This window comes from Malurus melanocephalus, unplaced genomic scaffold (assembly GCF_030028575.1).
Source record: "Malurus melanocephalus ecotype Western Australia unplaced genomic scaffold, MMel_1.1 scaffold_74, whole genome shotgun sequence".
NCBI classification, from domain to species: Eukaryota; Metazoa; Chordata; class Aves; order Passeriformes; family Maluridae; genus Malurus; species Malurus melanocephalus.
The window spans coordinates 2,179,751-2,204,023 of NW_026623306.1; the positions used below are offsets into that span (position 1 = coordinate 2,179,751).

The following is a 24,273-nucleotide window of genomic DNA, read 5'->3' on the forward strand; positions in this document are numbered from 1 at the left end:
TTTCCTTCCCACAGGACACTTTTGGCACACCCTTTTACAAAATTCTTAAAGAGAAGATAGACAAAAACTATGTGTTTTTTGGTATGCGAATTGTTCACTAAATGTTTTACCTGCAGCTTCTAAGCATAAATAKCTGTGAACTATTTCCCTTAAATAATATTTTCTCCCCTTGACAAAGCAGCACAATTTTACTAATACCTCTGCAATTTCCAGCCTAGGTGTTTCAACTGCAGACTTAACCATGCAATGGTTACCTATTGTCATGAACTGTATTGCCCAGTTCCCTATAATTAAATTTAACCATTAATCCCATTTTTGCTTTGCATTTTTACATTATGATGAGCTTTCAGAGYCCTCCTCCGATTCCAGCCCAGATGGACACCGTGACCTCCTGGTTATCTACTCCATCATGCATCCAAACCTCCAATTAAAACACAAAAATTGGCTGCTACCTGCTGCAAACACTGGGCCAATACTAGATGATGTCTGCTTACCCAAGAAAGCATAGGGAGTGTTTTCCTGCTGCTGCACATCTGCCATCAGACCCCAGAGCTTCCCTCCGGGAAAACATGGCCATTCCTGCCTGGCTTCTCTCCTGCCTTTCAAAGCCAGCACCAAATCCAGATGCTGAAATTAAGGCTGCTTAATAAAGCTCCAAATTTCAGCAAACTGCAAACATGCAGCTCTGAACAGCATGTTCCAGATAGGAACACACCTGGTTAAAGAAAATCTGGGTCTTTGCTTTTTGCAGCAGCACCTTTTCAGTACGTGCTGGTGAGCTGCTCGTTTTACAGAAAAGTTGGGAAAAAAAATTCTAGAGAGCACTCAATACCAACTTAATACATTGTGGACAAACTTCTCAATCATATGGGGCAGATCCGCCTTCCCAGGCCAATAATTTACTGGTTTCCACAGAGGAATGMGCACTGCACACTTCTCATGTGAAAAATACCTTCCTGTATTCATAATGTTACATTATTTCTGGTTCTGCCATTTTGTTAGGTTTCGGTTCTTGGATCGTATGTTTGAAAACTCAAGGAATAAGGAGTGGACAATCTGTAACTTCTAGGGGAGACTATAGGTAAAGCAGCCAGGGTTTCTTTCTCCCCTTTTCACTTGGATCATTGATATTTAAATTATACTTACAATGTCATGATTCTTTCTGAACTGCAGTTTTGGATCAAGGGTGCATCAGTACTACTATAAATACTTGAAACTAAAGTGAAAAACTTGAGTCTTTGTGCACAATCTTAAAGGAATTGCAAATTCAAAAAGGAATTRTTAAAAAACACCCCAAAACAGCAGAGTTACATTTTGGGCACAGGAATAACAAAGTTCCTGATTATACATGCAAAAAACATCCAATTTTTCTCTCTGTACCACAGTGCAGAATTATGCAAACCCTGTCATAACTTGAGGGATGCACAGAAATCTTGTATCAATAAACATTCTGCTTCATAGTGTTCCTGGATCATYTGAAGATGCAAAAGATTTGCAAACCAAAGATTTTTGGATACCGATCATCTAAAGATTCAGAGATATAAGTAGGCAGGTTTCAGAGAAACAAAAATATAAATCTTAAAAGCTACCAAATCAATAAAAAATTAGTAACAAACATCCCCTCCTCCCACATACAAACTRTGTCAACAAGGACAACTCACTGGGCCAGCAGCACTTACAGTGTCTGATGGACACTCCGCTGACTGGATCTTTTGTTTGCAAACACAAGACAAAACAAGTTCAACATTTCTTCTCTGAAAATTCTCATGAATTTAAGCCCTCTCCCTGAAGTGATGAAGTTATTTGTCACTGGTTTTCTTCAGAAAAAAATAAGAAATAAAAAGCATCTGCAACGCTTTCTAGCTTAGCATCACTGGCTGGTGCTGAGCCTCACATCCATCTGAAGCCGTGGGTTTCCTCCCTGAAATCACCTTCTTCAGCTAACGCTGCTCCAAAATGTTTATGGCACTTAGCTCTTTTTTTTTAACCCACGTTCCTTCTCATTTTTTGAGCGCAGCTGATTAAACCTGAACAACTGGGTTGTTGGACGAAATATGCTGTAGCTATGAAATGGTACAGCAGGGACCTGTTTCACTGTTAATTTAAAATGCTAGAATTAATTAGGTAGTGTAAATGAAGAATTTAATAAGCACACTTTACAACCACAAGTTCTGCTTTTATTAAACACCCCTGCCAAAGGAAGGCAACTATCTTCAGTCTGTTTTTCCTTGTCTCTTTCCCTTAAAATCTCTGCAGTGAAAAAACCCAAACCTTTTTTGCTATTGCAACCCCTCCCCCATAATTAAAATGTATGCCTGACTTCCATCTCCTCTCTCAAGTCATTAGCATCTTTAAAAAAATGCTACTGTATATCCTGCCTGTTCTGAGAAGCTACCAAACAAAACCCAAGTTTACGATTTTGGTTTTGAATACCAAATTAAAGGCTGTCTTAGAAGCTGTCATTCCTATTCAACTCAGTGCGGTGTACTACCAAATTAGCATAGTTTTTTAGTAAAGGAATATGCTTGTTTAAACATRTGCCTTTCCAAAGCGAGGGGGCAACATCACAAACCAATTTTATTAAAAACTCCTACTACTGTTCTAAGACTGCAAAAAGACTTGGAGCAGATGACTATTCCTGACATACATTGTTTAACTGATTTCAAAATTAATAAAGGAGTTCAGGTAATTTATCGGGGAGATCCAGTATGTTTAAACAGACTTTCTTTACCTTTAAACTCCTTGAAAAAACCATTTCAGAAGACTCAATATTATCCAAAAAAAAATTTGCAGCTCCTTGACAGGGGAAATAGAATCTTTTGTATGAACCAATTCAATGCTACCTAGCTTCAGAAACACCTTTGAGATGTTCTACCATGGTTTTACCAGGGTAACTATTTAATCATGATTTGGTTTATGACCTTTTCTATTTTTCTTGAAGAAAGCTCTCTCTACAGCTTTTTATCCTGACTTTTTTGSATTTGCCTGATAATTCAGCCAAGCAAGAAAGAAATAAACTTACAATATMTGAAGACAAACCAGACTTTTAACAGAAAGAACAGCACATTTGTTTAAAGGCTTAACAAAACTGTACGCTTAGGTGGGATTCATTAAAACCTTAAGATTTTCAACAGAAACAATGAAAAAATCCAAAAGCAGACAAAACCTAACCTGCTTCACATCTTCACTGTTTCAGCATTAGCTTAAGAATTCACTGGGTTTTTTTTTTTTGCAATATAGCTTTCACTGTCAGAAAAAAATTCTATATTGCTTTACAATAAGGAAAAAGCAAAGAACCCCCAAAAGGGCAGTCATTCGTCTACCAGCCTGCTGGCACACTTCTACCCCTCCTATCCCAAAAAAGCCAATCCAGAGGCTTAATGAAGAACACGTTTACATGATGATCCAGAAAGATGAGCTGGGTATGACCTCAGTGYATTTCCATTTTGTTACTCTCCATGTTCTCCAACAACCTTAAAAACACGAACTGCTCCTGGCAGAGGATGCATTTGATTTTCTAACTCTGAATTCAATGTGAGGAATGAACAWGCATCCTCAAATTCAGTAATGTTGCACAATGCCTTGCTAACAGGCCTGAAAAACCTTGGCAGACGAAATTCGGTTTTCAAAAAACGGTACAGAAAATTTGGAGGACAATTTTTTCTTCAAATTTGGCTCTTTTGTACTTGTATCACCACTTAAAACAACATGTAAGGGGTGATGTCCTCAAGGCATCTGTGTAAGTTTTTTTTAAAGAGTGGTTCCTTTAAAGTATTTTGGTGATCAAAGATTTATGTACTTTGTATGGGAAAAAAAGGCACAGCCAAAAAAACTACCCAAGAATATGTCAGATGTCATATAGCAAAATTTCTCACATCTTCAAACAAAAAGACAAAAGCCTGGAGATGGAATGAAACAAAAAGAATACTGTTCCTAGCTGATGAAGTAATGGCTCTCTGTCCAAAGACAACCCACTCCCTATGAAAACAACATCGAATATCTAAAGTCTTGAAACTATTGCAAGGACATCACCATGAATTTGAGGGATAGGGCAAAAGGTAAAAGCTCCTGAACYATAAGATCAAAATTCAAGCCACGCACCCCGGACTCCTGTAGGTAAAAGTCAGGTATTTACTACCGTCTGAAATGACTGAACTAGCCTGCACTTAAATTTTTTAGATTATTTTCAGACTAGAAGAAAAACAACAGTCTGTGAGGGGAAAAAAAAAAGAGTAAATAAAAGTCAACTCAATTTTTCAATCTTCTTTTTAAAACACCCGAAGCTGTGGCCARATCGGAAGATTTATTGCAATAGATACATCATGGTCAATGTGCTAAAGAAAGCTCTGCTGGACTACACTTGTGAGGACTCAAGCTGCCCTGCAGCTACTGCCATTTGTTATGTGCCTTGTGTTCAACCAGAGCATTGCTGTGTGTCAGGATGTAAACGAAAAAGCAGCATTGCATGTTGAGAATCACTGAGCAGATCACCCTAATGCTGCCAGTGCAATGGCTGCCAGGATGTTATGGAAGCAAGTATGAAGATTTGCATTTTAATTCCTCATCCTCCCATGGTGCCTCTTCCCACAGAGCACACACCCAAGTTGCCAGGAGTGCCTCTGAGGGGAGCTGACTCCTTTTCTGGAATCCTTTCCCTCCCAAGGCTGCTGCTCTCTGTGCTAAACATAACAGCACTGGTGATGCACTGAACAGCAGTGAAATTTCAGCTGCTCCCACCTACRGTGCGAGTAGACACACAACCTATAAAACTAACCTATAAAGCAAGCTATAAAAGCTGATTGTTCATGCCATCTTGTGCACCAGTGGATTCCTGGCTGTGGCAGAAAGGAGGGGGATTAGGCCAGGTGCATCTGCACCCATCCACACCTCCTYTAGTGACAGTGCAGACATCTCTCTTCCCACTGAGCCAACCATGGGCGGCTTCCACTCTACCCACTGGTAGGTGCCACTTAGTACGAAAAAGGAGCACAGAAAACCAAAATGTTTTTGGGGACCAGAGCTAATGAACTAATATCTACAGATGTCTAAATGAAATCCAGAGCAGTGTGTACCACCTCTAGCCCACTGCTGTTCCAGGCCACCATGGTCAATAAGCTGTGATGGACAAGCAGACCCTTACGGTGTTCTTAAAACAGGTCAAAACAAAATGAAGGTCTGTGGGAGCTCTAACAGCAGGGTCAGAATAAGAAACTGTCAATTAGCTCAAGCCATTTGGACAAGTACGTTTTAAGTGAAAATTAACAAAAAACCAGGAAAGCAAGGCCACCATCTGAGCTCTCCTGCAAGAAGCTGCACGGTTTGTTTTTTACACACATGCAAACTGGCAGCACTCAGCTTCTCCCCCAGACCTGCAGAGGCTGAGAGATGAGGGGTTTCTTAGCTGTTCTAGATCCAGTGGGCAGCACTGAGAACTARAGGCCTTCCAAGGGTACCCTGGCATCTGCTGCACTCCTGTGTAAGCAYCAAGGTTCTGCTGACCCCAAACACRAGCTGGCCCTAAYGCAGGCAAAATCCACAACACRGAACACTTACCTGTGATTTTGTCTCTCACGAGCTTGCAGGATTCAATTTCACCAATGCTCCCGAAGAGACTCCTGAACTCCTCCTGGGTCATGTTCTGGGGTAAATAGTTGACTATGAGGTTGGTTTTGCTGTCGTCTGTAGCAGCCCCTGTCTGCATGGGGGAAGGGCAGTTTCTACTGTTGCTGGAGGGTCCATTGGTTGTATTGGAAGTAGGGCCATTCGACACCTGAGGCTCCATGGTGCTAATTATCTACAGCAAAATAAGAGAAAGGGGRAAAAAAACCACCCTTAAGTTTCATAGATACAATAGCTATTTTTAAAGATACTCACAAACGAATGAGTAGGTAGCATTCGTGGCCAATTTAGATACTTCAACAAAAAAACCCGGCTTGATTCCTCTGTTATTGTTGCAAAGTAGGTCATGCTAGTCTTTGGCTGTGAGCATATACTAAGATGCAGTTAAAAAAACCTTTTTTTTGTTAATGCGAAGCTGATTTCTGCTTTCATCACGCAGCCATTTTCACAAATGTAAATTTAAACCACATAAATTTAATTATAATTTAAGGTAATAATCATAATTAAAATTATAGTTCCATTAAATCAGATGAAGTAAGTGTATGGCTCTATAWGAAAAGGTAAAATATTTTACCTATTTAATAACTGTATCAGAGAGTGCAATGACAACAACATTAACCAGGCACAGTCAATCTGCACTGTGTCGTCACTCAGCCTGTCTTCAATTAATAAACTTGGTGTCCCAAGACATACCATTTACTGGTTCCAGTGATGACCTATATTCTCCACCTATATTTTTCACTAACGAACTGACACCTCTTTAAATAACAAAGCCCTGGATTTGCAATCTTCAGAGACACAAAGGTCTTCAGATATTTACCGGAAACAAAAAGGTTTAATCAGAGAAAGGCTTATCAGGCACAGGTGAAGGCTGGAATTATAAAAAGCAGATCTCTCTTGAAACACGAAACTTCAATTTTCACAGAGGAGACTCAGAYCTTTCCAAAAAATGACAAATAAGAGTCCAGCCTCCCAAAGTGAGCTGCAGGACAGTAGCCCCATTGTCACCAGTGCCACCCATCACGTGAGCAAAGCTGTCTGTTTATCTGCAGAACACAAGTTTTCATCCCAAAGCTGCACAGGCAGACAAAGGAAGCAGAAAAATCTGGGTACCTCAAGCTTTTTCTATATAATTTGCCTCTACTGTGGCTTCTAGCCTGTGTTCACTGTCGCCAGTACTGACAGAGAAAGGTCTCATCTGAGTCTCAAATCTGGATAAATTAAAGCAATGCAAATGGTGGCTTTTGCTGCCTGCTGTGAAGTTGGTGATGCAGCTCCACTGGTATCAAAGATCATCCCTGCGATGGGCTCAGGCTCCATCCACCAGAGAGTCAATGCTGCAAACTGCTGCCCCGGGCAGGAGATGCCACTGCCCAGGGACAGTGACAAACASGGCAGAACAGAGGGCTAAGGCACCACACACTCTGAACCTGGTATTCTTCCGATCCTGTAATTATTATAATTACTCGAGACTTAATTTGCTTTCTTTTTCAAATCCAGGGAGGTACATGTTGTGACAAATTAGGCCTGTAATTCAGGAGGATGGGGACACACACCAAAAAAGGGTGTCTATTCTAAAATTAACTGCATGAGRGTGGCTCAGAGTCTAAATAGGTTAGATTCTGGTCATGTCTTTTTTTTTTTAATTGAAATTCTTCGGTGTTATAGTTTAATGCCTCATTTAGAAAATAACCCTCTTTTTTATCAATGGAAATAAGTTTTGAATTACCATTATTTTTTTATTATCAAGCCCAGGAATAGCTACTTGGTTTAGCAGCTTTTAAATAAAAAGAAGCCTTGCCACATTGTGCTTAACAGAAATGCCTTAGAACCACACAGCAGAATCATTTTGAAAATAAACTGCACAAAAATAGTCACTTCTTGAAAGACATGGGCACATCCAAACCAGAATCCCCCTGCCAATTTTACCAACCACGTGGCACCAAGCGCTGCTGGCATCCTTGGCCAAGCTGTGCCAGCCCCACACRCTCTTCCTTCAAGATTCCCCCTTCTACCCSGTATCGGCCATACTTCCTTCCCTTCCTCAATCTAATTCCATCCATGTATTTACTCACACGTACTACTTAAACGCTTCAGATGCTGCTAAATCTGTTTAGCTCGGGATTCCAGCTGGAAGATCATCCTTTGATCTCCGCACCTCCGCGACCCCCCGGCAGACACGGGCTCCGAGCTGTGCCGGCAGCTGCTGCGGGGCCGGGGTTCGCACCCCAAGGCGGACGCGCTCCAGCTCGGCACAGCCTGCTCCTACAGGCTGCATCCGCATCCACTCGACTGAAATTGGGGGAAAAAATCCCAGCTCCGATGCTAACGCGTAGTCAGAGGATGAGCGAAGCAGCTGACATGGTTATCGGCAGCTTCCCGTGTGCCTTTACATCACTGGACCAGGTTCTTCCCAGCATAAAACCCCACAAGAGAAGCTGCGGTTTTAGGGACTGATCCTGCCCCTCTGGAGCCGGCAGGGACACCACACCACGGGTTTCAGTTTCAGCAGAAGCAGGACTTCAGCACAACACACCGAGCAAGGTACATCATCTATTATTAGCAAGAGACTCAAAAGCTATCTATAGTTCCCCACGGTAGACAATAACCCTGGATCTTTTAAAATCTATGAAAGAAAACAGAATTCCAAACTGGATGGTGTCCTACTTAGGCATTTTGCAAATGCTTTTTAGTTACATTTTCAGCATGCATACCTTCCCCACCAAGCAAAGGAACAGAATTCAACCCAAGACATTTAACAGGTTCAGAACATTAAGAATAAGCTGCTCTGTAAAAATCTGTTCCTGAACAAGTACATTTCCTCATATACTTCAAAGTATCTTGGCATAAACTAATTTTGCACCAGGTGCCAGGTTTTCTTCCTAGTTACTCTCAACTCCAATTAGGTTTTCCTGATTTTTCAATAGGAGAAAGGAAAACCAAGGCACTAATTTCGCCCTTCAAATTACTGCCAAGTCATGGGTTACTGAAAATCGATTTGCTATATATATATTGAAAAAAGAGGTAATGGACAGAGAGAAGTGCTGAAGAGTCATTAAAATAATTTCTGATAAAGGATTTCAGATTTTTTTTTACTGCATAATTTCAAGTCTCCATTTGCASAGTGATTTCTGTGCAAAACCACTTATGAAGCAGAGCWGGCATTCGAAGTTCTCACGGGCACAAAGGAATAATACATCCTTTAGGTGTAWACACTGACTCTTTCTTGCAATGAGTAAAGCCTTACATCGTTAACAGTAACAAAAAGGTGAGCCCCAGCTCTCCTTCCCAGACATCCAGYCCTGTCCTTGGCATGCCTGAAGCTCAAACCCCGGGCAGAGTTCAGTGTGCATGCACTGGGATGTTTACTGTCAAGGACTGTTTTTAATATTAAGTAGCTGCTGATTCCACATCAGTCAGCACATTACATAAGAGGAACATTATTTATTCAAATAGACTTCAACATGACAGTCACTGTATTTTTTTTCTCTATCCACAACACTAAAATTTAAATTTTTAATTCAATACCTGGATCACAACACGTATATTTTTAAAATCAATACTCCAGTTTCTGGGGCACAGAGTTCACTTACTGTGTTTTAATTACTGGTAGAAACTTTTTTAAATACAGGAAAGTACTCKGCTGAAATTCAATTCTACCAAAATATCAAAGAAGCCTTTAAGTCTGCCTAACTCATCAAGGGCTTATTTGGATGTAGGCAAAATAAATGTTGAAAAACTCAACTGTGACTTAACCCCGATGCTAATTTTTTAAAAACAAAATATAATGTTAYCCCTGAAGGTATGTCTTAAACTTCTAAAACCAAGTAAAATTAGCAATCTCTGTGCTCTGAGCAGCATCTCTTTTTCTAGACCTTTTCTGACCCAATTTAGGCAGCAACTACCGGTCCTGAAATATTACAGTGCAAATGTCATGTGTGATGACATTCACATGCTACTCGCATTAAGAGGAATTTTTTTTTGGGGGGGGGGACGATAATATCTTGCCAGACTCCCAACATTACAATATGATACTCTATACACAAGGTAATGGTATCTTTGAAGAAAAATAAATTGCAGTTACTGCCAATAGACGTTTCAYCATTTAGTCACCAATAATTTGAATACTCTAACTTACAAAAATCACTGTCTCTAAATTCTGTCACACATAGTATTTTTCAGTGTTAAAGGCAGCCCATATTTCAAATTATGCCTGTGTTTTATCAGACTCCTGCTTTTAAAAATGACGATTTCTGGTGTACTACTTTTCCCACTGTGGTAATGTATCAGCAAAGTATGAGGTATTTTAGTTTGACAGTTTTCACAAAGAAATGCTTTGGGGAAGRCAACATAAGCTTTGCCAGTGTTTTGCAAAACACTGTTCACCAAAAGGCTTGGTATAAACCCCTCCCACAGAGTATCTGCCACAAATACCCATTAGAGCAACTCCTACATTGCTAATGTTTCAGAAATACTTCCATCATATCTTCATTGTTTTTTTCARTTAATTCAATTAATTTCAATGTACTCCTGTTAAAATATTAGCTCCAACAATAATGCAAAAAATACCTGTATGTATAAACACAACTGTTACAATTACARACTATTACAAGCTGGGGTAACTGACACTAATCTTCACTTATTACAATAAAYGTGTGACATCCATCTACCATTACAAAGCACAGTTAATGAATCATTTGGAAAGCTACTCAAAGACTAAGACAGCCTTATCTCCTTATTGCATGCATAAGCAATAGCCAATGGCTTGATAAATGTAAATATACATTTTTTTATATTTACAAAATTCATTCTCAGCCGTCTAAAAGAAGGTCTGCATGTTGCACTGAGGCTGCCACATATGTACACTAAAGGAGCTTCTATTCAGCAAATAAACAGCACCCATTCCTGCTATCTGAATTATGTATACTCAACTGACCATATTCCACAAAAAACAGAAACTGATTTAGTATGCATAAAAAAGTCACAAAGAAGAATTTTAAGAATAAGTGGTATTTATAGGCAGTAAAGAGAAGTGTTTTTAAACATACCACAAGCAATCTTTTCCTAAAATCAAAAKCTGGAAAAAAATTCTAATCCCCAGAAAATTCATGCAGACATATCCATTTTGAGGACTCAGAAGTCAAAAAAAGTTAGCTATGAATAATGAACTGTTCACAGCACCTAAATGCCAAGAAAAATGATCATGGCAAATTACACCTCATGAAGAATTCATGAGGTCTAATTTTATATTATTTCTAAGTGTTCATTAATGAACAAACTCAGAACATTCTCCCATAAAAAAGAGTTTAGATAAATAATGCAAAGCTCTTACTTTATCTAAAAAAGCTCTTTAATTAGCATTGCAAGTTGTTTGCTTTTACAAGTGAAAACAAATGGTGCCATGGCAGAGGTCCCACAGCCATCTCGTGAAAAACGATGACAAAAGAAGAAACAAACAAAACCTCTCAAAGAAAATAAATTTAGATTCACAAAGGTTCTCCTCATACAATGAGAAACAGGCTTTAACTCCCAGCGTATCTGCTCTTTTGAATGGAAGTCAGCACAGTACAAGTCTCTGTTCCCCTAAAACTTTCCTGCAGGTGAGAAAAAACCCATTTACAGGAGCTGCCTGACCAATCCACGCACAGCCTTGCCATCTGCTGGGCCATGAACAGCCATGCCAAAGSCAGGAGGCTGCTCCATGGCCATGGAATGGAACACAAAAACACATCCCTGAGCCCTGCTCCAGCCTCTGCACAGCCCCATCCCACTCTGAAATGGACCCACTGCTGCTCAATCCATGAGGATTTAGCACATTTGCGCAGAATAAGGCACTGGATCACAAAATATTCAGGACACATCATGCCACCTTCCCATAGGAGCATTAGAGGAAAAAAAATGAAGTAATTCATTTTTGAATCCTTGGTTCAAAACCACAAGTGCAGCCAGAGCAAGAAGCAGGTGCACCTGAAAATCACGCAGATCTCACGTGGGCTGCTTTCTAAAGTGACCTCAGGAGAGGCARACAATGCTCTGTGTGCAGCTCCACTCCATATTCCCTAAACTGTAACACAACTGTCAAATTTCACTGTCAATTACATTTTTATTAAAGCTTATGTACTGCACCACTAGACTTTGCTATTATTTACCTAATAAATACATCATGAACATGAAATAAAGGAGGAAAACGAAGCTTTTTAGTATATCTGCCTGGAGGCAAATCCAATACCCCAGAAACAAATCATTATCTAACCCTCCATATTTTGACACATTCCCCCCTCATATTCACTTGTACATGCTACATCTCTACCTTCCTCAGAGTAAAAGTAATATTTAATATTTTAAATATAGACATTGCTGATTTTCTGAGCTGAGACTTTCAGCTATCTCTGGCTCTCATGGCATAGATACAGTAGTCTTACTTGCTTTCAGAGTGTGCTGCACTCAGGTTGAAATGGCGTTCAAACATTTTCAGCAAATCCACATTTATGGGTGCCACAATAATTGTACAGAGCACACAAATGATCCAAATGGAGAAGACAACAAATGCATTCATTTTAAGATGCAAGCCTCAGTTCAAATAAAGGAGAAAATTCTTTTCTTTAATAGCTAAATTTTTCCTGAACCAGTCCATTATAGGTTCTTGCATAAATATGCTAAAACAAAATATTCTGTTCCAGTCTGCAGTGAAATGAATGCAAAGTTTATTGGCAATTTTACCTGTTATCACCGCAGTGTCTGAAGGACATAACGCATAGCAGCACCAAGTTGTGCTGYACAAATGGACAGTAAGGCAGGGGCTGCTGCTCTACCAACACAATGACAAAAAGCAGAAAGACAAAACTTGTTATTTTTATTTGAGGTTTTGCAGAAGTGAACAAAAACCAAACCTCAAACTGCTGAGGCTACACAGTAAGCTGTGACCACTCCATAACTCACCATCCTACCCTCAAACCTGGCCCAGTGATCAGGTACAGTTCCTAACAACTTCACCTAAAGGAAAACCAGTATAATGATGCACTGGACTGCCTTTTTTTAAGAGTTTCACATAATTGTCTGTTCCCATGAAGCAAGAAGTTTTGCATTTAAGGACAAAATGGAATGAGTAGGGGAAAAAAGGACACCAAAGTAAGTTGGAACTACCTCAACATAAGTAACTACAAGTTGAGAAGTAGAGGAAGCACTCTTGGAACTACACATCCAATAAMTGCACACAAGACAGGAAGAAAGGCACGATATCACACACTTTGCATAATCTCTCACTCTTCCTGCAGGTACTCTGGGATAAGAAATTGGAGGAGGAGAACTACAATTATCATTCATACAGCTAAGCACTCTGCAAAGCTCAGAGGAAACAGAGAACTGGGGAGCAGGAGCATAGAAAAGCACTCCACGCACAGCATTTTCATAGATGTGTGGCACATTTGTAAGGACAATGTTTGTCCAGAAGCAGAATATAATTACAGCTCTACTTCATGTATAACCTCAACTCATATTTCAGGTTTTTTATGAACTTCACTGAGCTTTACTTTCAACTGCTGTTTCCAGTTTCTTCTTKGCCTCTTTCAAAGCCTACAGAGAAACTATGCCTGTTGGAAACATCAGAGGTGTTTGGCTCTACTCTTCAGTGTTCTCCCAGTACCTTATCAAAGTCTACAGCAACGGCACTGGAAAACAGTGAGGAAAAAACTGTGTAAGAGGTGATGGGCACAGAAGTTTCCTTCTGTCCTGGGATCAGGGTCATCCCTTTCACTAAGACAAACTGACTTTTGGGATGACAGCCAGTTATCCCCTTCTTTATTCTGAAGGGTTTCACCTAAATCTGCTTATGATAATTCCCACCACTAAACACAATCACACATGAAGATGAGAGAACACCGCCCTGATTTCACAGCATTCAAACACCACTCCGCTTTGGAGAAAACCATCACCAAAAACATCAGGAGAGGAAAAACAATGTGTCCTGTCTGTCAGATGGGTTACCTAACCTGTTCAGGTTAAAAACCCTTACAATCACTCATGTTCCACAGGCCACAGACTGCAACAAAGGCTGGTGGCAGGGAGGTGTCCTACTTCTATCCTGGGACATGGCCATCAATGGCTCCTGCCCACCCGCATCCCTAGGGGTCACCAGCCGCCTCTGCTCAAAGGTCTGCACTATTTTTGAACTGAAATAAAGGCAWCATGGTCAGGCTTTCAGATCTGAAAGAACATCTATTTCTACTCCAATCACACTTCCACTTCTGCCAAATTCATAGCAGGCAACCCGGTGTCTGAAATTTCACAAGGGCTTTATTTTTGTTATTTCATCGTTCCAGATTGCTTCTTATTCCCTCCTGGCTTTTCAGAGGCTACTACTTGTTCTCTCAAGATGCAAACAACGGCTGAAGGAGTCCAAAAAAAAAAAAAAAAACCAAACCAAAAAACAACCCCACTCAGCAAAAAGAAATCTTTCTTTGATTGACACTCCAAGCCAAAGTTTGATGAAAACATCCTTTCTCCATAGACTGCAGTTTTTTAGACAGATACCACAAGGGCAAGAGGTCTCCCAGTGACTGCACTGTCCCTCTTGAAAAGAGACAGTGACTAAAGGAAACCATATTTAAAACCTGTGTTAACAGGGTGATTAAAAAAAAAAAATCACAAAAAACATTAAGTACATGAAGAAAACCCTGAAAGATTGAAGAGGGTCTCTCAAAAGCCTACGTACTAGATAATAAGAGCATGGTCAAGAACCACATCTAGAGATAGATTCTCAGTCTAAAGGACATGCAGCCTAAAAATACACTGAAATGAAAGCAAAGGAAATTGAGAGAGTCTTTTTATAATTCTGGTTACTTTCTGAATTTTATTTTTAGCTCAATTTTGTTTCCTAATCACTACTTACTTGTTTGGCTTACTGACTCTATTACTGAGTTATATATTGCTAATCTGTAACTGAATTCTATTACTGACTGGGGAATATGCATGTAGCACTGTGTACTGACGCACAGATTCCCACGGGGACGTACATGTTCATGGAAGAAGCAGACAGCTGCAAGTCTTCAGCTGCTATAGACCTGTCACTATTCCACTTTATGGGTTTTTTGCCTTTAAGAAAATAATCTAGGATCATTTGCAACCCAGGAATTTAGACAGTGAAACTGTGTTACAAGCCTYACTGAAACCTAAAAGCATCTACTTACCAGAAGGCAAAGCAAAGCAAGGACAGCGCAGGCTCTCCGTGAAGCCTAGGAACATCCAACCCCCCACTGCTGTTATTTCTACCGAAGTTCTAGAAACAAAAAGCTACAATTTTTACAAGCCCTTAAGCGATTTAAGATTCATTAATGTTCACCGCAATAGGATTTCAGCTCCTGAGACATAAGCACTTCTGAAAATGCTGCCCATMTATTTTTCATGCAAAGACAGGCTTGTATTAGGCAGGAAAGCAGGAATAGATGGCTTAGCAAAACACACGCCCCAACCAAGATGTTTTAAGGCTCTGTCCTCAACAGGACCTTAATGAAGGCACACTGGTAAATGCAATTAGGAAACACTAATCAACATGTGTACATCTCGACTGCTGGCAACAGCATCTCTATGGATACTGCTGCTTGCAGGTCTAAGCGAGATAGACCCCAAAATAGAAACTATGATGTTCAGCTCAGTCCTATCTCCATCATTAGAAATGTTTGCCTGCTGCAAGCTAACAGTATTTCTCTTAAAACTTAACTGGATTAGCAATAAAAAAAATTACATCTTTGTCACAATTCACTTGTTAGTCTACAGCTCCGTATCACACTAACTTTGCTTATGAAAATAACCTTTCCATGAAATATAGGCAATTCTTACTTCTGTAATATAGCTATGGTAGACAAAGTTACAAATGAATTACTGAAAATAATATTACCATCACCATCTTAAAGATGGTGAGCAGACACTAGAAACTGCAAACTGAAGAAATTTCTGGGGGAAAAATAATCAGAAATTACCTTTGAGTAAGYAGAGGTAGCTGTTTATTCTGATGGTCTCACAAAAGAACTACCTACAAAATGGCTTAAATGAATGTATGTTTGAATTTAGGCATTATCAAGATATTTATCCCCTGCAGTACTTTAAAACTMTCTCATGCCTGAAAGCATCTATGCTAAGCTCAAAGACCCATAGTTATAGATTACTAATATAGTACTCATCAATAAAGGACAAGATATCAAGTACATATCTGTCACAGGGCAGGCTAACAGATCCTAATGGTTTATCCTAAACAAACTCTTAATCTCTGTGCCACAGGACAGAAGCATGCCACAAGGCCAAATCAAACACCTTCCTTAATAAAGGTAAATAAACAAACATACCCTGAACAGCCAGAAATTTAAAATGTTCCAAAGGAGGAATGTTTGGGAGGAGTGAGAAGGATGAGAAGATCTCGTGGATAACAAACGCAATTCTACTCAAGCACTCAGACCCTGCCAAGCTCAGCCCCTGTTCAGGTACGGGTTCTTGGGGACAGAGGGTACCCAGAGCACCCCAGCTGTCCTGACCCCCAAACCCACACATCAAATTTCACTTAGATGTCAAAAGGCAATGAGAAATACAACAGCCACTATTAGAGATTAGCAGAGATAAATGTTCCAAGAGACAAAACACACATGAACTGCTTCCTTAAGTATTAAAGCAGTCAAACCAACCAAGTTACCGTCCTGTATTGGCTACGCTYTCCTTACAACACACAGCAGCCATAGGCAGCCGCTTGAAACCTGCAGCTGGATCCACTGCTATCCACTTCATCTCAAGGAAGTTGGTGACAAAAGCGACACTGYCATTATTAAAACGACTACGACATCCCCTAAGCACCCTGGCCACGGAGGCACTCAGCCCGAGTCCTGGTCCAGCCTGGTGCTGAAATGCTGGAGGAGAACGTGGCTCCTCCAGCGGCCACATCGGCTACGTACAGYTGAGAAGCTCCTCCATCACCAAATGAACATCACACAAATAACGCTCACTTTTGCACCTAGCAAAGAGTAACGATGGAAATTAAACTCAATTTCTATCCGAGCATTTACATTTGCAAGCACTTCTTTCAGTAGTTGGGTGATGACAAGCACAGACAATAAAAAAAGGATTCTAAAAATACACTACTCTTTTTCCCTGGATTAGTGTGTCTACAGTTAAATATAAACTGTGCTCTATAAATTATCAAACACAATGTCAAATTCTGAAGTGCTCTCCGGAATCTCTCACARAGCACACGAAATACAGAATGATAATTTTGTCCTGGCCCAGTTAGTTTAAAGAACAATATGCTMCTGTGCTGGATCATGGCTTTAGTTCCTATCAATGGCCACACTAAAAATGGCCACAGCCACCACCATAGCTGCACACTGAATTTTTTAGGACCCTCTGCATCAAGCAAAGAGTTTCAATTCCCTGAACAGCTGCTCTCACAGGAAGGGAACCGACAGCAACATTGTCACAGTATAGCTGGCACAGGCATATTAGGAAGAATTTCCAGCATTCATGCTTTCTGCTAAAAATCAACTTCCCCCTACTCATCCACTGCCAGTAACTTCATTTGGAACAAAGATGTATTAGAACTATTTTTATTTAAGAAGCATTTATTTACATACATTATTACTTCTACGGAGTCGTGACTGTGCCTCCTGCTTTACAGAAATAACATCTTTGCCCACAAGTTCTTCTGYACATAGTAAAGCAAAAAGTCACAGACCACCATTCAAAGATCAAGCRGGACCAACAGAAGATTAATACAAGCACTGCAATTAACAGTCACATTTACAAACTCTTTAAGCAGGCAGAAAAGCCAAATACCCCCAAATACCTCTGATCCCAAAAGCAGAATGTGTTAACACTCCACCATGGTGTAGTGACTTAAACATAGGTTATTTCATGCCGTTGAGTCATGAATTTCATATTATCTAACATCAAACTGCTGATGACTATAGGAGTCTGCATGGCAGCTGAAGGAGACTGAGAAAAGGCCTGGCTTCMCCCCCAGATTAGCATTCAGCTTGTCAAAAAGGTCTGTTAGTATTTTGCCCATGTAGTTTTTTATGACTCTTTCTAACCAGAACTACAATAAACAGGTTGACTTCCACACACTAAGCACTTACAGACATCAAGAGTCTAAATTAATCCATATATTAAATAAAAAAAAACCCAGTGTGAAACATTCCAATGAAGTTCATTCCAGCAATAATAATTCTCAAACTCACAAATACCAGCTTTACTGTTAATAGCAATAGGGAAACACGGACTCCTGGCAACTGTCCTGACCGGCAGGAGCAAAGGCAGGATCTGRAATTCCACATCCTTCCTGGGCAATTAGATGCAAGATTACCAGCAGAGGCAGATCTACCTTAATTTGTAAATTGTGACTAAACCGCTGTCTTTGCTAGTTTTCCAGAATGCAACGATGAGAGATTCTTAAGAGGAAGAAAAACAAGGAGGACACRTGTCCTTCATCCCTCATGTCCCTACAAAGGCTTTTCAACAGCACTCAACCTGGGAGAAAATACTTTGCGGTGCTCAGGAAACCACTCAGCCTCTCCAAAGAGGAGTGAATGCAATTGCAGGCCAACAGGTAGGACTGGGGCACAGTTACCTGCTCCAGCAGTAACCTTTTGGGGTCTCTACATGGAGATCAGGTGGGACCTCCTCGCCAAACGTCCCTCAGCAAGCGCGAACGCGGGGCAGCGGTTTGGTTACCCTTGYGCGGCTCGGCTGATCTGAAGGACTCGCGCCACTGGAAACGCTCCAGTGCCATCGCTGCCCTCTGCCAGCACCAACGTCACTTACGTGGGCATGGACGCGCTACGCATGGAACCTTCTGGAAGCGCTGCGAGCGAGAGCCGCCTCCCATAGTCACTGGCGTCTGCTTTGAAACAAACACACGTTATCGCACCGCCTTCATCTCCAAGGGTTCCGAATGCTCCGAAGCCACCAAGKGCCACCGCCCTGACTCTGAGAAACGCTGGTGCGCGTCTCCGGACTGGGAAAAGTACCGGCAGCAACGTATACGGAATTTTACAGCAATTAGAGATAYTTAATTTTAAAAGAATAAAATAAATTAAAGCTYCCCCCCCACCCCAGAATTCAAGGACAAATAATTTCCCATCACAACAACACTGCTGACGCAATTGTGCGTGCCTTAGCAACGAAGGCGTACTACAGCATTTTATATACATCATGCCTCTAAATATTGTCAAAGCCAGGTTCGTATCTTACTATGCAACTACATCTCATTTCCAGAGAAGACACAAAGGTTTAGCTATCCTTCGTTTTAATTAATTCTTTTGCTTAATATTCTGTCTTTTCTCCCCATTTAATTAACAATTCCTAACTGGTTTTCAGCATTTCCTGACTTGTACTGATTCTAAGCCATTGAGGTGAAAGTCCTCATGTAAGACACTGTCAAGGGTAGAACAATAGGTTCTCAGCTTCCTCCCTACTTTTTGGGGCCCTAAAGAAGGAATAATGTATCAGGATCTCCAAAACCATTAGGAAAAACAGATTACAGGACTAGAAAATAAAGATGAAACAGTGCTGAGCTAATGTTTAATGAATTAATGCAAGCAATGTAAATGCTACAAATAAGACAATGTGAGGCAGTGCCAATAATTAAGTGCGCTCTTCTTTACAATCTCATCTGAGAGTATTTAATTTCCAACACTGATGTTCCAATGCCATTGCAAACTCTGAGTATTTAAGTGAGTAAACAACAAACAAAAGGTCTCATCTTCAGTGCCCCAAGCTATCATCCAAAACTAGTTATAATTAAAGGTGTGAACAACAGAGTAACAAACCTGCAAAGTCAAGGTTCTGAGAAATTAATGGGCATCACACCACTGCACCAGTTCAAATTTATCACTCATTATCTCCCCGACTAGCACAGTGCTGTTTCACATATTAGTGCCTCCTCCTTTCCTCCAAGCCTTTCCTGCCTTTTCTAGATGGCTAATTTTATACAATTACTGCCTCTGACACATTGAGACCTTTTCTCCCCCCTTTCTTCTTCTTGCTGTAAAGCTAGTGACCTACAAAAGCCCCCCRCACCTAAAATATTCCATTATTTTAAAAAGTAAAGACTGATCATTTGAGGGCAAAAAGCAAGGAGTCTCTAAGTATCCRTTTCTCCAACATCTTCCTTTTACGTTATCTCAAACGGTTAAACGTATCCAAAGGCTAAGGCAAGGTACAGGTATCCTTTAAATGCGTTTATTAGGATTAAATCTATCGTACTTGTTGAATTGGAACACTGCCCTCCTCTCTGCAAAGTTCCTTACAAAATTTAAAATGTGCCTTGCTTTTAAAGTTGCTGTAAGTCCTCYATTGCTGGTAACTGGACATTTACAGAAATGACAAGGAAGAGTTACACAAATGCCCTTTCCCTCTTCATTCAAATCCCAGCATTTTCCTTAACATCCATTCAGACGGGAAGATACACATGCACAAACACATATACAAGAATACATGGGTACCCATATKTCCCTGCATCCTACATGGAAAGGAAAAGAGCAAGAGAAGGAGAGGAGTGCGAGGGGGAGGGGTGACTTTCCATCGCGGATTAGCGATTTTTGCAAAATCTGGCCTATCCCTCACWGAGATACCATGCCTTTTAACATCACCTCACTCACAAAAAAACAGTTTGTGCCCACTTCTCCCCCAAAACCCCAATGACATTGAAAAAATACTGCATTGCAGTATTTGCCAGTGCATCGGAGTGTATCCAGTTAGCTGTCCCACAGAYAAACAAATGTACATTTTAATGTGTCCAGGCATGTAAATGAGGTGTCCAGCRGACACAGATTGCCAAAACGGACAAGTGGATTTGTCAAGTTATCTGCATCTCTCTCCCTCTCACCATAATATTCTGTGCCAGTGCCCATTTCTTGCCTGGGCTATTTGCTGAAATTATTTTCAAAGTCTAAGTTCCAAAGAAGACACCAAATTCCCACACCAGAATATGGGATGCAATCATACCTTATTTCTTTTGAAAAACCTCAGGATGTGGAGTGGCTCTAGGTTATGTACCAACAGTATGACAATTACTCACAGAAAATAACCTGCATTTAATTAGTACACTCCCAGCATACCAAGTAGGAAGGTTGAGGAAAAAAATTCCCTGTAACTTAGAAGATATTATTTAAAAAAAATTAAGACATTAAATATATGTAAGATGAATGCAACCAGATTTTCTTTCAACAGAGTCACAATATTTAACAGGACCAAATAAAGATGATGAAGACTATTTCAAACCCATTCAGATAGAATTTTTAAGTATACCCCTTCCAGCTCATTGTAACCATCCTTTGTCACAACAGCTCGGGCTCACTTTGAGAGCTCAAAAAGGTAAAATTAATAAAGAGAAAGAAAGCAAAGGAGGCAACCAAGCCAGTCACCAGTGGAGAGGCATCCCTGTATCTAACACGGGAACTTGATTAGCRGAGTACATGGGGACAGGATTTTAAACTGACGGCTGGTATTCACATTGCATCAATATCCAACTGTAAGATTTCCTCCTTTCTGACCAGTATAGCAAGACAACGTTTTTTAAAAAAAGAAAAACGTCATGTCTAAGGACAACTACATTTTCTGTATCTTTTTGTCTCAACAGAAAGAGGTTTTACATTTTCATCCTTTAGTATCAGTAGCAATCTTCATTCTACTTCACTAACTTAACAGCTATTTTGCTATAGGAAAATTTACAATGCAATCTTTTACATGCAGAAAGAAAATGTCACTATGTACATGCAGGCTGTATTCATTAATATAATCTTAAAACAAAGAAAAGAGGAAGATCGGGGCAGGAACACGTGCACCATAAAACAAGGATTACATTATTTTTAAATCTTTGTAGAAACACCAAATTGTACAGAAAATGAAAATGTAACTACTAGCTGATGACTCTTAAAAAAACAATGCAGCTGTGTATAATAAAGGCACCCTTATTTATTGTCATGACTAAGTTAACAGATTTAGAACACAGTATCTCTGTTTTGGACAGAAGAAAAATTATTTTACTCTCACGTACAACTACAATGCATGTCAGAATGCATCTCTGCACATGCACAGACTGTAAAATACGGAATTTTACACACGCACACACCCCCTCAAGATTTTTTTCCTCCCCTCTACATTGTAAAGCAGTGCAGTTTTCAGAGGGCCATTCAATCACTTTTTCCACAGAAAGGACTGCAGCAGAAGCAATACTTAAAGCAAATTAAAAGKGGATCTAATTTTTTTATTCATATTTAAACTAAGCCCTACCATTYCTGCCTGAATTTGCATTCAAAGTAACCCTGCACCAGAGAAAGGAATAAAGTAAAAATATCTGCAAATCCGAAAACAGAAAKAAAGGCGTGTTCTATATTCTTGCTTCGCTTCTTATGCCTCCTGATGTGTGATAGATGAGCATTTTCTGGGCAACCACATTTTTATATCTTTTACGCTACTGTCTATCACTTACTAGTCTAGTATGCTTTTTAAACACTTCTAGCACCACCAGCTATTTCCCATTATTGTTCGCCACTACAATTAGGAGACCATCACAATTAACAAAATATTCAGCTGTGGTTTAAAAAGTAGAGCTGCCACAAGGAGCCCGACATTGGAAGTGGATATTGCTCCAGCAGATATAGAACAGACTCTGGCTAAAGGTGGGGCCGGAGACGAAGATGAGAATAATTTCACTATTTTTGTAAATTCCACTCACCAACTAAACCCTAAAATATGGTGAACTCCCCTGAACTGATTATTCTGCCATATAACCATCTGATTTTGTAAAAATACCAATATCACTTAACACAAAATCACTGCTTAGGGTAAATTCATTCTACCTACTGTTCTCATAGGGACATTTGCTGGAAAATTCTAAGAAATGATTTGCAGAAGCTATCAGCTGTGGGAGTTCACTATTATACCTCTGTCAACTTCATTCAATATAATTTACATTTTTTTTTATACTGCCTCACAGGATTCCTTGCAATTTTTTGCACGTACAATTTCACAGCAGGGAGGGGGAAGGAAAAAAAAAAAAAGATAACCCTCTTTTGCAAAGGAGAAAGAACAGATGCTTAAAACCAGATTTCTAGAAATCACTGTAAGCCTGAGCCAGAAATGTAATTAACACCTATTTATAAAGAATAATTAAAGTTGTGACTGCCACAAAGAACAGCAGAGATAATCGAGGTAGCCCCTGCTTCTTTTTTTTTTTTAGATTTTTTTTTTTACACTGTTTGCAGTATTCCCACATGATTGCCACCTGCTCCCCCACTCAGCTTCCCCTATGCTCGTTTCCCCGGCAACCTTTCATTGGCTTTTCCTCCCAGCTATCGCTTTCAGTTCGGCTGCTCAGTCTAATCTTATTTGTTTTACACCCATCAAAACAAGCAGCTAGACAAAGACAATCCTGTAAGAATGGGAAAAGACCGTCGCTTTGTTTCCCCGGTTATAATAAATATCCGCGGCAAAAGTCTGCAAAACGTTAAATTAGGGGGAAGGGGGGGTCCCCGCCGCCCCCCCATCCCGGGGCTGGCAGGAGGGCCGGGTATTGTGCGGGCGGCCCCAGCCCCCACCCGGGTCGCCCCGCTCGGCGCAGCCCCGGTGCCCGCAGTTGTGTGTCTGATCATGCCATTTTGCACAATCTGTAAGGAAAAGCACAAAAGAGGGGACGAGACGAGCACGTCCGGGCTCCTCCGCCAGGAGAATATGGGCTAAAAATAGAAATACTATTTTTCACATAAATGGCTTTGACTTCTCCCGGCATTTAAAAAAGCACAAAACAACACGGCTCCCCCCCACACCAACCCCAGCCCCCACCCCGACACAAAAAAAACACACCCTTCCTTCCATCCATCCATCCATCCACCACCCATCCATCCACCCATCCATCCTCGACAGCACCGGCTCCATGGGAAACGCGATACCTGGATTTTTAGAGGCGATTATTAGGTTTGTATTTAAGGCTGGTGCAATAGGAACGGAGATTAAAAGGCATCATCGGCCGCCCGCTCCGCCAGGCACACGCGGTACCATGACACCGTGACTGTCAGCAGAGACCATCCGCGCTCAACTGAAACGCAACGTTCAATGGAAACGCTGTGAAGTGCCATCGCAGCTAGAGACGGTAAATGGATGTACAGATACATATGCACACACACAGGCAGACATATCCCACCAAAGAGGAAAAAAAAAATTAAAAAACAAACAAGGCTCTCTAATTTTATTTTATGACTCACGATCCGCCGCCCTGAACAAAAGAAATTCGCGAGGCACACGAGAAAYGAGACAAAACCCCATGAGCAGGCTCTCCCCGTTCACTTACCATTTTCAAGCCATTCCACTCCATCTGTGATCACAAAGATGGACCCTTACAGCCCCTCACAGAGTCAAAAGCAAAAAGAGCGTTATGTAAAAGCTGACATTCCTTCTTACAGCGCTGCTGCCCAACGATGCAACAAAATCGACATATACTAGGCACTGCAACACATACAAGCCTCCTCCTCTTTTTATGAGGTCACGACAGGAAACTCTTTGAAATACAATATGCAGCATTTACTGAAGCTCATATAAATCACCCTCTTTTAAAATTACCATACCTATTGCGCAGTCCACCAAAAAGAAAATTACCAATCTCGAGGCTTTTTTTTTTTT

The 24,273-nt window shown here is 40.6% G+C and overlaps 1 protein-coding gene across 1 annotated transcript in view; it reads right to left on the minus strand.

Moving 5' to 3' along the window:
• The window catches only part of ELAVL4 (ELAV like RNA binding protein 4), a 60,411-nt gene extending 36,278 nt beyond the window's left edge, over nucleotides 1–24,133 (minus strand). The window contains exons 1-2 of the mRNA XM_057367064.1: nucleotides 23,945–24,133; nucleotides 5,554–5,794 (exon numbers count right to left, since the gene is read on the minus strand). Coding sequence (XP_057223047.1) covers nucleotides 5,554–5,794; nucleotides 23,945–23,968 — 265 coding nt within the window. The 5' untranslated portion in view covers nucleotides 23,969–24,133. The remainder of the gene's footprint in view (nucleotides 1–5,553; nucleotides 5,795–23,944) is intronic.
• Between the last annotated feature and the right edge of the window lie 140 nt (nucleotides 24,134–24,273).